Below are 13,267 nucleotides of genomic sequence, written 5' to 3'. Positions count from 1 at the left end.
TGGAGAAGAGTACGTTTTTGAACTTTTTCCTGAATAAGAGGAGGTTAGTCTGGTTTCTAAGATGATAGGGCCTCTGGTCCCAAAGCCTGCAAGTTGTATAGGAAAAGCTCTTACCTCCCAGGATGATTTCCGAATTTTAGGGATGGAGCATTTCTTAGCCAAGTCAGACCGAAGTTTAGCATGATGGTTATACCAGAGAATCCGCTCTTTTAATGTGCGAGGACCCACAGCAAAGAGAGTTTTATGTGCAATGCACAGATACTTAAAAGTCACTCTTTTTTTGAACGAGAGCCAATGGAGATTTATTCTTGCAGAAGAGATTGAGTCAAATTTTCTGAGATGCAATAGGATACATATTGCAGCATTTTACAACCTCTGAAATTTGTCTAAGATCTTTCTCTGAGCACCTGCATAAAACATATTATTCTAACTGACAATGAACTAGGGATGTAACCACTATGTTCTGCATCTCTTGCAGGATAAATGTAAAGATTTGTTTGACCATTTTGATAATGAAGAAGCAGGAAGATGTCAGGTGGTTTGTCTGTCCAGAAAAAGAAAGGCCATAGTCAAATAAAATCCCCAAATTTCGCACCTTAGTCACCAGGGAAGGGGGAGATCCAAGCGATAGTGGCCACCAAGTGAAATTCCAGAGGTATGTATTCTGGCCGAGAGCAGTACTTTGTTGTTTTCTGAATTTAACTTCAAATAATGTGAACTCATTCAGGCCACGAGGGCTGATATACAGTTCCTATAGTGTCAGGCCACTCTTTCAGCATCATTAAAAATGGGGACCACAATTTCCATATCATCTGCATAAAAATAGATTTGAAACCAAAAGAACTGATCAGGCTGATCAAAGGGGTCAGATAATCATTAAGCAATGTGGGGCTCAGGGACAATCCCTGAAGGACACCGCAGGGTAAATGGAAAGGCTTGGATACAAAACCCCTGCTTGACACTGTGTGTACCCTATCTTAAAGACAGGAGTCAAGCAGATGCAGAACCACACCACCTATACAAATTTCCTCAAGCTTGCCTTATAAGGTCAAGTGGTTATTGGTGTCGAAGGATTTGGACAAATCTAAAAGGACCATTACTTCCTTCCCACCAGGATCAAGGATATCAAGTACTACTTCTTTAACAGCTAGCAGGGATGAGACTATACAATGGGCTTTACAAAAACCAAATTTTGCACATCCAAGATTTCATTGTAGTCCAAATATTATGTGAGAGATATAGTTAAGAGCGGCTCCAAAACATTTGCCATTACTTGTGGCCACATCGCAGAGGTTGTTGCTCAGTTTAAATGTGTTGCAATGAAGGCCCGCAAGTTGTGTAGTGCTATCAAGGGTGATCACAGGGAAATCTGTGGGATTACCTGTGGGATGCATTACAACTAGCCGATCCTGGGAGTAGATAATTGTACAGTAAGCAAGGGATTCTGCCTTAAAACCGGCACCAGCCCTGGTGCCTAGCTATGTCCAGGCATATACAGTTGTGGATGGGCTTGCCAGTGATGCATGCACTGCGCAGGTCAGGCTGTGTTTTTAAGAGGAGGACTCATTAACATGAGGGTCAGCAGCTGTTTCCTGATTCAACCCCTAGAGCGTCGACCCCTCAAAATAGCATCTCTAAGCAGCAACCAGAAAGTAAAGAAAGCACCAAGGGATCATTTGCCCCAAAAAACTTAAAAGCTTAAAAAGTAATAACTTTTAAAACAAAATAACTTTCTATTCAGGGAACAGCAGCATGAAAATGAAAACAGATACTAGTGTTTTCCAAATGTGCCTTGTGCTTCGTGTACTTTAAACTTGCCCTCCAGAGGTTTGATTCTGACAGTTCAACAGTCAAAGTGCAACAAGCTAATTTTATACAGATTGCTCCCTTCAAGGAGTACAAGGATTCACAACCAGTATTATAAGAAAGTTATAAAAAGGTTGTGCAATTCCAAATTACCCCGATGGCTCACATCAAACGCTTATCCAGGAACAGTTTGAAAATGCAGTCGTCTCTTCAGTCGATTTACGGCAGTGGCGGCCGGCCGCTTTGGGAGGGGGGTGGGCGGGGCACACACACAAACACACACACACAGACAGACTAATTCTTTCACACACAGACACGCACGCTCATCCATTAACAACACTCATTCCATTCAAACATGCACGCACGCACCAAACATTCATTTTACAAATTCAAACACATTCCATCTTTCCTACACACACGCACGCACTCACGTCCATTAACAACACTCATTCCATTCAAACATGCACGCACACACCAAACATTCATTTTACAAATTCAAACACATTCCATCTTTCACACACACACGCACGCATGCACTCACATCCATTAACAACACTCATTCCATTCAAACATGCACGCACGCACCAAACATTCATTTTACAAGATCACACACATTCATTCTTTCACACACACACACGCACGCATGCACATCCATTAACAACACTCATTACACTCAAACATGCACGCGCGCACCAAACATTCAATGTAAAACATAACACACATACATACACACATACACACACGCACACACACACACACACACACACACACACACACACCTTTAGCCTCCAGGTCCCAGGAGGGTTGAGACTGCTGCCTTCCCTCATTGGCTGACCTTAGGTCAGCCAATGAGGGAAGGCAGCAGTTCCAGCCTCGTCACAGAGTGGGATGGGGTCAGTGAGACTGCTGACCCCACCCCACTCTGTGACGAAGTGTCACTGATTGACACTCGCCCTGGGCACTTCAGGGCTTAAACCTGAAGCGCCCAGGGAGAGTGTCAATGGGTGATGCTTTCCTCGTCACCCAGGGGAGGGCCTCAAGGCACCTTTGCTGGGCCGAGGAGGTCACGCCCATAGGGGTTGTGATCTCCTCAGCCCAGCAAAGTTCAGCTCAGGCAGCCAGGAGTCTGCGCAAATCGCTCATGGCTCACTCCTGGCTGCCTGACCTGAACATGAAGAGTGTCTGTCAGGCTGACCTTTGTTCAGCCTGACAGACACTCTTCATGAGGTGGGGGGGCTTGGCCCCTCCGCCCTAAAGGACGGGCCGCCACTGATTTACGGTTCCATCAAGTAAGCAGTTAGAGGGGGAGCACTAAACAGAATATACTATCACTTTCTGGCAAATGTCTGGAAAAGGTCATAATGGGTAAGATGATCCTTGAAGATCCACTGTCCTTCAGTGGAAGCTATTGCAAAATGCCAGATGTCTGTACGGTGTCCGGTTGACTGTAATGAAAAAAATGTTTGCTATGGTGCTAAGCGCTCTGGAGTGCTTAACCAAATCAGGGCGCGCCAGTCACGTGGCCATGTGAATGTTTGTGCACCACGGTCGGCGAATAGTGGTAAAATCAAATAGCCGGTAAAAATGTGTCTGAAAAGAGCCTGGCTGCCCACTCATTCTTTGGAGATTGTGCTTTTAGTTCCTATGGAGGCCGCAAGGATGTGAAAGTCTTGGATAACGAGATTTGCTATACAGTTCTCTTTGCGGCCAGCCCTTTCGTTACCCAAAGATGTTTTTTTGTTTTGAAAGGCAAATGCTGTCACAAAAAACACGTCAGAAGTCAGGCATTAAAATCAACTATTACAACCGCGAACTTTGTCATTGCACCAGCTTCTTCACTGGAGTAAAAAAATATAAATGTAGGTTTCTACACAGAGTGAGCTTGCTTGATCTCTTATAGCCTTTGTCATTACAACAGAAATGAGGACTCAATTAATAGATCTTAAAAAAATACAAAAGGCTGAGTAAGCCTTTTTGTGAGTGAACCTGTGGTCAGAAGGGTGCACACAGATCTCAGTGCAAGCTCTAGCCACACTAATGACTGCTGGTTCAAGCCTTCAAACATCCCATTGCTGCAAAATTTGAATAGTGAGTAGCTTTCCATTTACAGTATGATGCAATGTTGTGGGGCAGACTTGAATTTGCTAACACCTATATACGTTTTTTTGCCATACTCATGTCATCCACCCCTCTGGTTTTAATGCTCCTAGATTCTTTGGTTTTCCCTTGAAAGCCTTTAAACTGTTCATTCTAGTGCTTGAATATTAAAACAAGCATGGGTAAAGTCTTCAGGTCTGGCATTGGCCTCCATCCTTTTTAAATCCTTTTTTTAATACTTTTCATGATGTTTACCAAACATTATTATTGGGAAATATGTCCAGCCATTATCATCCAAAAAAATACAAATGGCAAAAATCAAAAATCATTTTTAATCTCAAAAAGCACACATTACCATGGTGGTCCCTGGTGCTGAAGGAACCTACTTTATTTGTAGATGTGTTGTGTTGTGAAAAGGTTGAATACATTTACTCACAGTGAAGTTAGCCAGTGGCTGAAGTGGATTGACCCATTGCTCCATGCTGTAGGCTATAGTGGGCAAAGGAGAGATTTGTTTATCACACAACGGCAGACGAGTAGATGAAGAGGGCTAGATGAAAGCTGTTATCAATAGGGATACTATACCTAGAACTTTAGCAAAAATCGAACAATGTTGGACTTAGAATCTGTATTTGAGGCATAGGATAGGAAACTAAACTTTGATTGTTCAGACTTAATCAAAGTGACTTTCTGCAACCACCAGTAAACAAATATTAACCAAATCAATTGATCTAGGTTCAATGTGTCCATGGGTGTAAGCAAATGTTAAAAAATGCAGCTAACATACATTGTATGCACAAATGCTGTTTATCACATTAAAGCCCATCTTATGATGTTGCCAATGCAGGAAGAAAACGTAGCACAGAAGGATTATAGAATGCACATTCATGAACTAGAGAACTGGATTTGAGAAACAGCATGATGATTGAGGGTACTTTTCAGATGGAAAATAGCCCCACATTCATGCTTAAGATAGCACTTTCTGGATCACGGCATTGTACAGAAAACAGTCAGCAGTAGGAGGTGAGACAATACTCCTCTGGGTGAAGTCACAGCTCACCCTATGCATATTTAAAATAATTGGTAACAGTAAGTTCTGGTGACAGGTGTGCTGTCAAGACTGCCCTAAAACTGTTTGAAAATATCCCATACCTGTTAAATAAAAGGAGGGAGAAAATCATGGGCACATCTTTAAAACTATACATGTAGTACTGCTGATATACTCTGTTTACATTTCCCCCCGGCAAATGGCCACATTCAGCCAGAGATGGTGATTGATATGTAGTTGGAATTCTGCACCACAGAGAACACTCGCCCGGCCCCCCGTCTCTGCAGCCGTACTAGCACGTTGTCACCTCCTGCTGAAAGACTGTCCATAACAATTTCTCATAATCACTTTCTGCTTGGTTTCATCTGCCTCACCTCAATTCACAGTTTCACAGCTGGAGTGGCTGGTTTTGCATACTGTGCTCCTTCCGATTGGATTATCTTCATTTTCCCTGCAGTTCTTTTGAGCATGTCCCACTTTCTATATACATTATGAATTCTGATTCTAGTAATTTAAATATCGAAGTCAGTTTCTGGATGTAAAAACATAGCACTTATCATAAGCCAGACAGTGTTCTGTTAATGGATGCAGACAGCTCTGACTCCCAAGTAGTAAGATATAGAAATGTCCCTTTCTTGTTTCTATTTGTATTCAATATGTTGTTCTCCTGCGGGTGCCATGGAACCATGACAGCTGCCAGTGGTGCAGATGGCGCCCATTGCAACAGATGCAGAGCAGTTGCATTGTTGTATGGCTGTAAGGACAGAGATTAATAAATATGTCACTGTGACCCTGGTGAAGTCCTCTGGAATGGTGCATAGTTCAATGCTTCGATACATACTACCTGACATGAACCTTTATAGGTTCAGCCCATCTAAAGAGATGGTATTGGTCAAGAACTAAATGGGTAGATAAGCGTGGTAGTATGGCTACAAAAAAAAAACATTGCTTCCAGTGGAAGAGTAACACAGTAATATTTGAAGGTTTGGTTGTCTTGAGCAGGTTGGGTATACTGCTGGTGTATATCACATGCACTATTCTGCATGACAAGAATATTGCAACCACTACATCGACCTAAACACTACATCACAAGGGAAAGTAGACTTACAGTTAAGAATTGTAAATATATACTTATCTTGATGATGTTGTGGACACAATATTTCTGTAGTCCAAGTTTATTGACGTTTATGTAGTATCATACAAGGAGCTTGAATTGGATGGGATAATGCTATGCTTGTACTCCGGCAGCATCCTAACAACTCTCCAAAGATAGATAATCAAGACAACGGATAAATGACAAACAGATTTCACCAACTAGCACTAAATGGTGGTGCCACATTTGTGGTGGTATCATTGCACCCATTTGCCTTGCAGTGTCATGAATTGGGATACGTGAGGCATGGACTCTACCTTTATAGTGAGAGTATCTTCCTCCTGGCTAAACAACTGTAAATGAGGTTACATGACCCACCCAGACTCCAAAGCATATACTTTCAACTGTATAGGCAAGCCCAGTGCACTCCTCCTGCACCTCCTGCAATATCCAATCTCACACTTGCTTCAAAATGGTTACCACCTAAGTCATCATCTTTCACTTAGATGTTCACTTTCCATTCTTACGTACCTACCATTTCACCTTACATACCTGCCATTCCCCTATACAAAACACTCAGCTTACGTTCCTTTAGTTCCATCCCGCAAACCTATGATTCAGTCCTACTCCCCTACAACTCATTTGTCTGTTCACAAGAGCTAATATTGCCAGATAGCTTTCTAGATTTCTCTAATTTCAATTAGATGGGTTCGACATTTATCATCAAAATACTAGAAAACCCAGGGGTATATTTACAAGCCCCTTTGCGCTGCTGGGTAGCCACTTTTAGTGATGGTCAGGCATCGGACACTACAAGGCCATATTTACAAGGCCACGTAAAGCCACCCTGCATGGCATTTCATTGCCTGGTAAATATGGATTGTCAACGCAGCGCAAGTCGCTGCATTGACCCACCCTGTGAATGGGAGGCATGCCATGGGCGTTACGGTGGGTGTTCTCATGTAACACTTTTGGCATTTGACACATTCCCAGGTTTATGACATTTTGTTAACCTGGGCATGCGTCAAAAGCCTACGCTTCACCAGGGGAGGCGTAAGGGAGGTGCAACAAGGACAATTACCTTTATTTCTCCTCGTTGTTCCTTTTTCTATGTGTGCGGAATTCTGCAGCAAACATAGAAAGAGGAAAATACTTCTTGTGATTATTTTTGTGCAGGAAAGTGTCCCTTCCTGCACAAAAACAATCATCCCTGCAATGCAGGCACCCTTGCACCATTGTGCAATCATACCTGCGTTGGAGCATGTTAGCCCATTGTGTGCCAGTGCAGGGAAAAAGTGCAGGAATGTGCCATATCTTATAGATATGGCATTCCTTCTTTTGGTGCAGGGCAGTACGGAAAGAAGGCTTGCTGTGCTACCCTGCAGCAAAAGTTTGTAAATATGCCCCACTATTTCTCACTGAAGAATTTTCTTGTAAAAAGGGTTTTGGGGAAAAAGTTTGCCAGAAAAAAATATAATTTTTTCTAACAGGAGATTTCATCATTTTTTAAAGTTTGACACCTTCACAAAACTTATGGACTTATTTACAAGCCCCCTGACCTACCGATGCGTCACTTTTTATATGGGAAAAAGTGACGCACCAACGGTGCAAGGGGCTTGTAAATAAGCCCCTTCGTTTTTGGAATTATAACTTCACACACAGCAGCGGCCACCGCAAATCTTAGGGGGAGGGGCAGGCAGACGTGGGGCGGTGGTGCAGGGGTGTGACAATAAATATAAAAAATATATATATTAATAGTAATATAAAAAAATAAACCTGTGCCGCCGGCCACCTCATGCTTTTCTTCTGATGATGTCCCGGCATTCCCTGGGACACCAGCAGAGGCTTGCCTGGCAATCTTGGTGCTGATCTAAATCTATACCTAGCATGAGAGCAGTACCAGGATTAGTCTGAGCGTTGCAGTCTGTGCATTTCCCCAACCCAGCTCTGTAACATAGCCAGGTTGGAGAAACCTAAATGCGCATGTTAGTTTAGCCGGCCTAAGATAGCCGGCTAAACTGACATGCACACTTAGTGCACTGACTCCACTCCCCCTCCTCTCCACTCCACGGACCAGCCCTGCCTCTTCCTGCATCTGATGTTGAGCCAGCAGCTGAAAAATAAAACAATATTAAAATATTGTTTCATTTTTCAGCTGCTGGCTCAGCCAGTGGGGCAACACTCCTTTGTCATTGCTAAGGAGCTGCCCCTGTTCACACGTCCCCAATTCCTATATCTTACTGATGAAAATATATTTTCAGCTGTCAACCTGCTTAGTTGCTTGTGTTAAACCTCTTTTTACCCATATTTGCTCCTGCCTAATTTTTTCCAACATCAATTAATCTTTCTTGGGGTAACATTATGCTGTAATTATACAGCAAAGAGCAGATGGAATTGAATACAGAATCTTTTAAGAACAATATCAAAGGGAAAGAGAAGTAAAAACTTAATTTTGGTATCTGTGTTTTTAAGTCCAAAATAGATTGGGCATTAGCATTATGTATGATCCTAATTATTCAGCTGAGCTTCTTTCTCTCATCCTTCGGAGCAGCTATGCATGCAGTACTGGCCAGAGAAGACATCCTGCTGCTACGGCCCAATTCAGGTGGAGTTTGTTTCAGCTGACATCGATGAAGATATAATTAACCGAATATTCAGAATCTGCAATATGGCTAGGGTAAGACCATAACCTCTTTGTGTCATTTTGCTGATCCTAAGCCAAAGACAATCTAAGAAATGTGCTAGTGGTGTGTCCATGACAGGGAGTCGAGTCGCAGACAGGATAGCACTCCTACTTAGGCTTGCAAAGTAGGTCTGTACAAAAATGTAAATACGCTGACAATAGTTTAAAAACTTCCAAATTTTGTGTTACATAAGTTTTTAAAATTTCACTAAACTTAGAACCTTCGCATAGATATACTCATGGCATACTAGTTTCAGCAGAACATGTCTCATTGAGAGCCATTAAGTATCCTACTATTATCTTGTAAGACTTTTTTTTAATTGAGCTATGCCCTCGTTTGAAAAAAGAGATAACCAAAAACCACACCTTGACCTGTAAGTGTAAATCATACAATTTTGCACAAATGTAATTCAGTTTTGAAAAAGTTACTACAACTATGCAATTTTGCACACCTCCAGCTAGTAGAAGTCATTGCTCTTCAAAGATTGAGAAAATTAAGAACAGGGAGGCCAAAGGTTGGGTGTATGAAGAGAATCCAGCTAGGTTTGCCTTTATTGGAAATGGGCTCCATCCAGAGGGCTACGGAGACATTTTTTTTCATGGCCCAAGATTTCCACATTTATGAGTGGATATTTTTGGTGCATAACAAACACGTTTAATGCAGCTTTGAAATAGGCATTCGACAAAATATGACAGATTTCAAGGTTGCCCTTATCTTATTTCCCCCACCTCATTTAGAGATCAGAAGAACGTGATTTTTCAGATTTAGACCTCCAGCCAGCTCAGCTGTTGTGAAAGATTATGTGGTGAATACAATGCTTAAACTGTGTCCTTCCTACCTGGGACTCCATGTCATCCTGAACTGGAAAACTGTACAACTGACCTTGTTGCACTAGGAGAAAACTTCCAGCACATGGTGGAAATTAGTTATACTATTTCTGATGCTAGACCATCCCCCAACGTAGGGGTCTATCAGAAGGAACATATAACAGGTGTGTCATAACTCCACGGCACATCAGATCTGGCATCAAGTTCCCCCGCCATGACGGCAGGAATAACTTTGTAGGAATATCCATTGGCCAGGCTGAACATAAACTTCAGCTAGTGTGCTATCCCAGTCATATGGCAGGTAAGCTGTTAAACATTGAGGGGCATATTTATACTCCGTTTGCGCCGAATTTGCGTCGTTTTTTTCGACGCAAATTCGACGCAAAACTAACTCCATATTTATACTAAATACTAAATATATTTATTATTTTTTTGCATGAACACCTTCCTTGCGTTAATGATATGCAAGGTAGGCGTTCCCGTCTTAAAAAATGACTGCGATGCATATGCGTCGTATTTATACTCCCGGGCAAAAATGACGCCCGGGAGTGGGCGGGACTAAAAAACCCGCATTTGCGCCTGATTTTAGCGCCTGGGTCAGGGCAGGCGTTAAGGGACCTGTGGGCTCAGAATGAGCCCAGAGGTGCCCTCCCAAGCCCCCAGGGACACCCCCTGCCACCCTTGCCCACCCCAGGAGGACACCCAAGGATGGAGGGACCCATCCCAGGGAAGAAAAGGTAAGTTGTGGAAAGTATTTTTTTAAAAAAAAAATTGTGGCATAGGGGGGCCTGATTTGTGCCCCCCTACATGCCACTATGCCCAATGACCATGCCCAGGGGACAGAAGTCCCCTGGGCATGGCCATTGGGCAAGGGGGCATGACTCCTGTCTTTGCTAAGACAGGAGTCATGTTAATGGCGTCTGGGCGCCCAAAAAAAATGGTGCAAATCGGGTTAAGACGATTTTTTTGGCTCAGCCTGACTTGCCCCATTTTTGGACGCCCAAACGCCATTTTTCCCTACGCCGGCGCTGCCTGGTGTACGCGTTTTTTTTTCACGCACACCAGGCAGCGCCGGTCGGCTAACGCCGGCTAACGCCATTCAATAAATACGGCGCCCGCATGGTGCTTCAGAATGGCGTTAGCCGGCGCTAATTTTTTTGGCGCAAAACTGCGTTAGCGCAGTTTTGCGTCAAAAAGTATAAATATGGCCCTGAATGTGGCCTTAAGTCAGTTTAGGAGTCTTAAGTGTTGACACAGGTGTGGCTTAGAAACAAGCTGAATATCACTATCTGGTTTATGTTTTGTCCTCCACTATTGCAAATAACCTTTACTTTGTGAGATCCACCATACCATTAATATTTGAGGTAGGGTCTTTATAGGACCTAGATGAACTGTGACTAGAGTGTTTCAAGTATTCCAGAAGTCTACATAACCTTTATTCTTTATTATTGGTTATGTGCCAGCATGTCCTTTATTCTTTTGATGTTGCCATTGTTTTCATAGCATTCATCTGGGAGGTTTGGCTGTGGTTTGAAAATTGCTGATTGCGAAATATTAGACAACCTCACATTTACATTTACTATGCTAACTTTCCCAAAAAAGTAGAAACATAAGGCTTAGGTGGCAGTAACATGCTTTGAGTCAGAGACAGAGAGCATGGAGCTTCATGCTGTTTTTAGGTCGAGCCCAGGCAGCATGCATGCTCTGTCTCCAAGACCTGCTTATTCAGCAAAATCACTTTGATCCACCTGCTATTTACCACAGGTTGAATCCAATGTTGCTCTTCTGTGCTGCCTCCTAATTGGTTTAAGCACCTGATACATCACTTCTGTTACTAGCTGAGGAGCACAGCCCAAATACAGATTAATTCCACTTGATTAGTGGGACGCCCGCTGCGATGCAGGTACTATTTCTTCTACCCCTGAGGCACAATGCAAGGTTTTAAACATGCACAATTTGTATACTCAGCTTTTATCACGCTAGCGTACAACTTTGGACAGCAGTAACAAAAGAATGGATATAATAGCCTGAGAGGTTAGGAAGGACAGAGAATTGTTAGGTCACAAACCAGCAATCTGTGGAAAGCTACTAGCAGCTGTGCCGAAAGCTAATGCATGTTTCCAACTGACAGAGGCTGAACCCTGCTCAACTAGCTCAGTGACTACTCTGAAATAACCTTGTTCAGTACACAAACCTGGTTAGACATCTCAGTGGGTTAAAGTAGCAGGAAACTGAGTATGCTGCAGGTAGCCAGCTCGATTCATGGTCAGATAACTTGATGTGTTTTTAGTTGTATTAACTCAATTCAAACTTGTGATCTGCAGATTTCCGCATATTTTTACAGCCACTAGGCCTTCCTGCCGTGTCACCTCAGAGTTTGCAATGGCCTGTATAAAAGCAATTGTGGAGATGGAACTGGGTTCATTTTCCTTCAAGCTAAAATGGCATAACCCTTTCAGCCCAAGGCCAACTAATATCAGTGGCATACGGGAGACTCAGGGGCCCATCATCACATCACATTCTGCTGGGGATCTCCATCGTTTTGCATTATGCCACTGGCTGCAAGGTGACAGAAGCGTTGTTAGCGTATCAGAGCCTTAATAAGTAAACTTACAAGGAGACGTGTTTAGGGCGACAAACCTTTGGACCGCGTTTGGGGACATCCCAGTATGAAATATTTTCTTGCCATAATCAATTGACAAATTAATATGCAATCAATAATTACAATCACTATTCAATAAACAATAAATAAGAATCAATAACTGAACACACCATGACCTTTCAGTCATGAATAACAACACCAGATTTAGTTAAGTGTTAGGATATTTATTTCCCTATTAGTTACAATCTGATATCATGTCTGTTAATCTCAATATCAATAAACCACATCAGAAACACTACTAATTAGCAATCAGAGCACAACTTAATCAATGCATAGACTATATTCATTCAATATTTAGGCACATCATTAGTATGAATCAACTTAGCAGCGTCTCATTAGTACATGATTCAACAAAGCAAGAACTTAAGTCATTTGTCTATTTGCATAAGATATTAGTGAACACCTTAACGAACCTCAAATTAGCATTAGCATGTTGGGCTTCATGCGAAACATTTTAGAGAACACAAATTTAGAAAACATCTATACTAAGTCATCTATCAAAATATCAGTTGGTACCTAGAAAGAAAAGGCAAATAGACAATCACAATTTGCATTGGATAGTTACCAATCCAACAGATCAGCAAGCAGCATGAGTCCTCATCCTCAGTACATCAGTTCATCAGTTTCAGCAAAGATAGAATGGGGCAAAGTCTCAAGAAAGCATAGCTAAGGAACATTTTACTTCCCTCAGATAGAGGAGATGATAATCTCAACAAAAGGTGGGCAGAAGATGGTTTGGACGAATAGGACAACTAAAACTAAAGTATGGGTTTGGAGTGTCCGCAAGAATGGCAAATGGCAAAGTCTTATGGCAAAAGGGAAAAAGCAAATGGAAAATGGCAAAATGGAGAATTGGAGAATGGATGATTTCTTCTCGAGTCACGCCGTTAAATCAAAACAGTCTAACTATTCCCTAATTCCTCATCGGATAATATTTGGTGCATCGTTATCTCTGTCCAATAATTTCGTAAACACCTTGCTAGAATTTTCTACAGTTCCCATGTCACAGATTGGTCCATGTTATTGACGTCTTCAATGGTTGGAATGTCA

General features: G+C 42.3%; 1 protein-coding gene across 1 annotated transcript in view; it reads left to right on the top strand.

The window, feature by feature from the left end:
* Nucleotides 1–13,267, top strand: part of PTPRT (protein tyrosine phosphatase receptor type T) — a 1,804,620-nt gene that overhangs the window by 1,778,237 nt on the left and 13,116 nt on the right. The window contains exon 31 of the mRNA XM_069243772.1: nt 8,596–8,721. Within this exon, the coding sequence (XP_069099873.1) occupies nt 8,596–8,721 (126 nt within the window). The remainder of the gene's footprint in view (nt 1–8,595; nt 8,722–13,267) is intronic.

Source organism: Pleurodeles waltl, chromosome 7 (assembly GCF_031143425.1).
Source record: "Pleurodeles waltl isolate 20211129_DDA chromosome 7, aPleWal1.hap1.20221129, whole genome shotgun sequence".
NCBI classification, from domain to species: domain Eukaryota; kingdom Metazoa; phylum Chordata; class Amphibia; order Caudata; family Salamandridae; genus Pleurodeles; species Pleurodeles waltl.
This window is presented reverse-complemented; position numbering and strand designations above follow the sequence as displayed.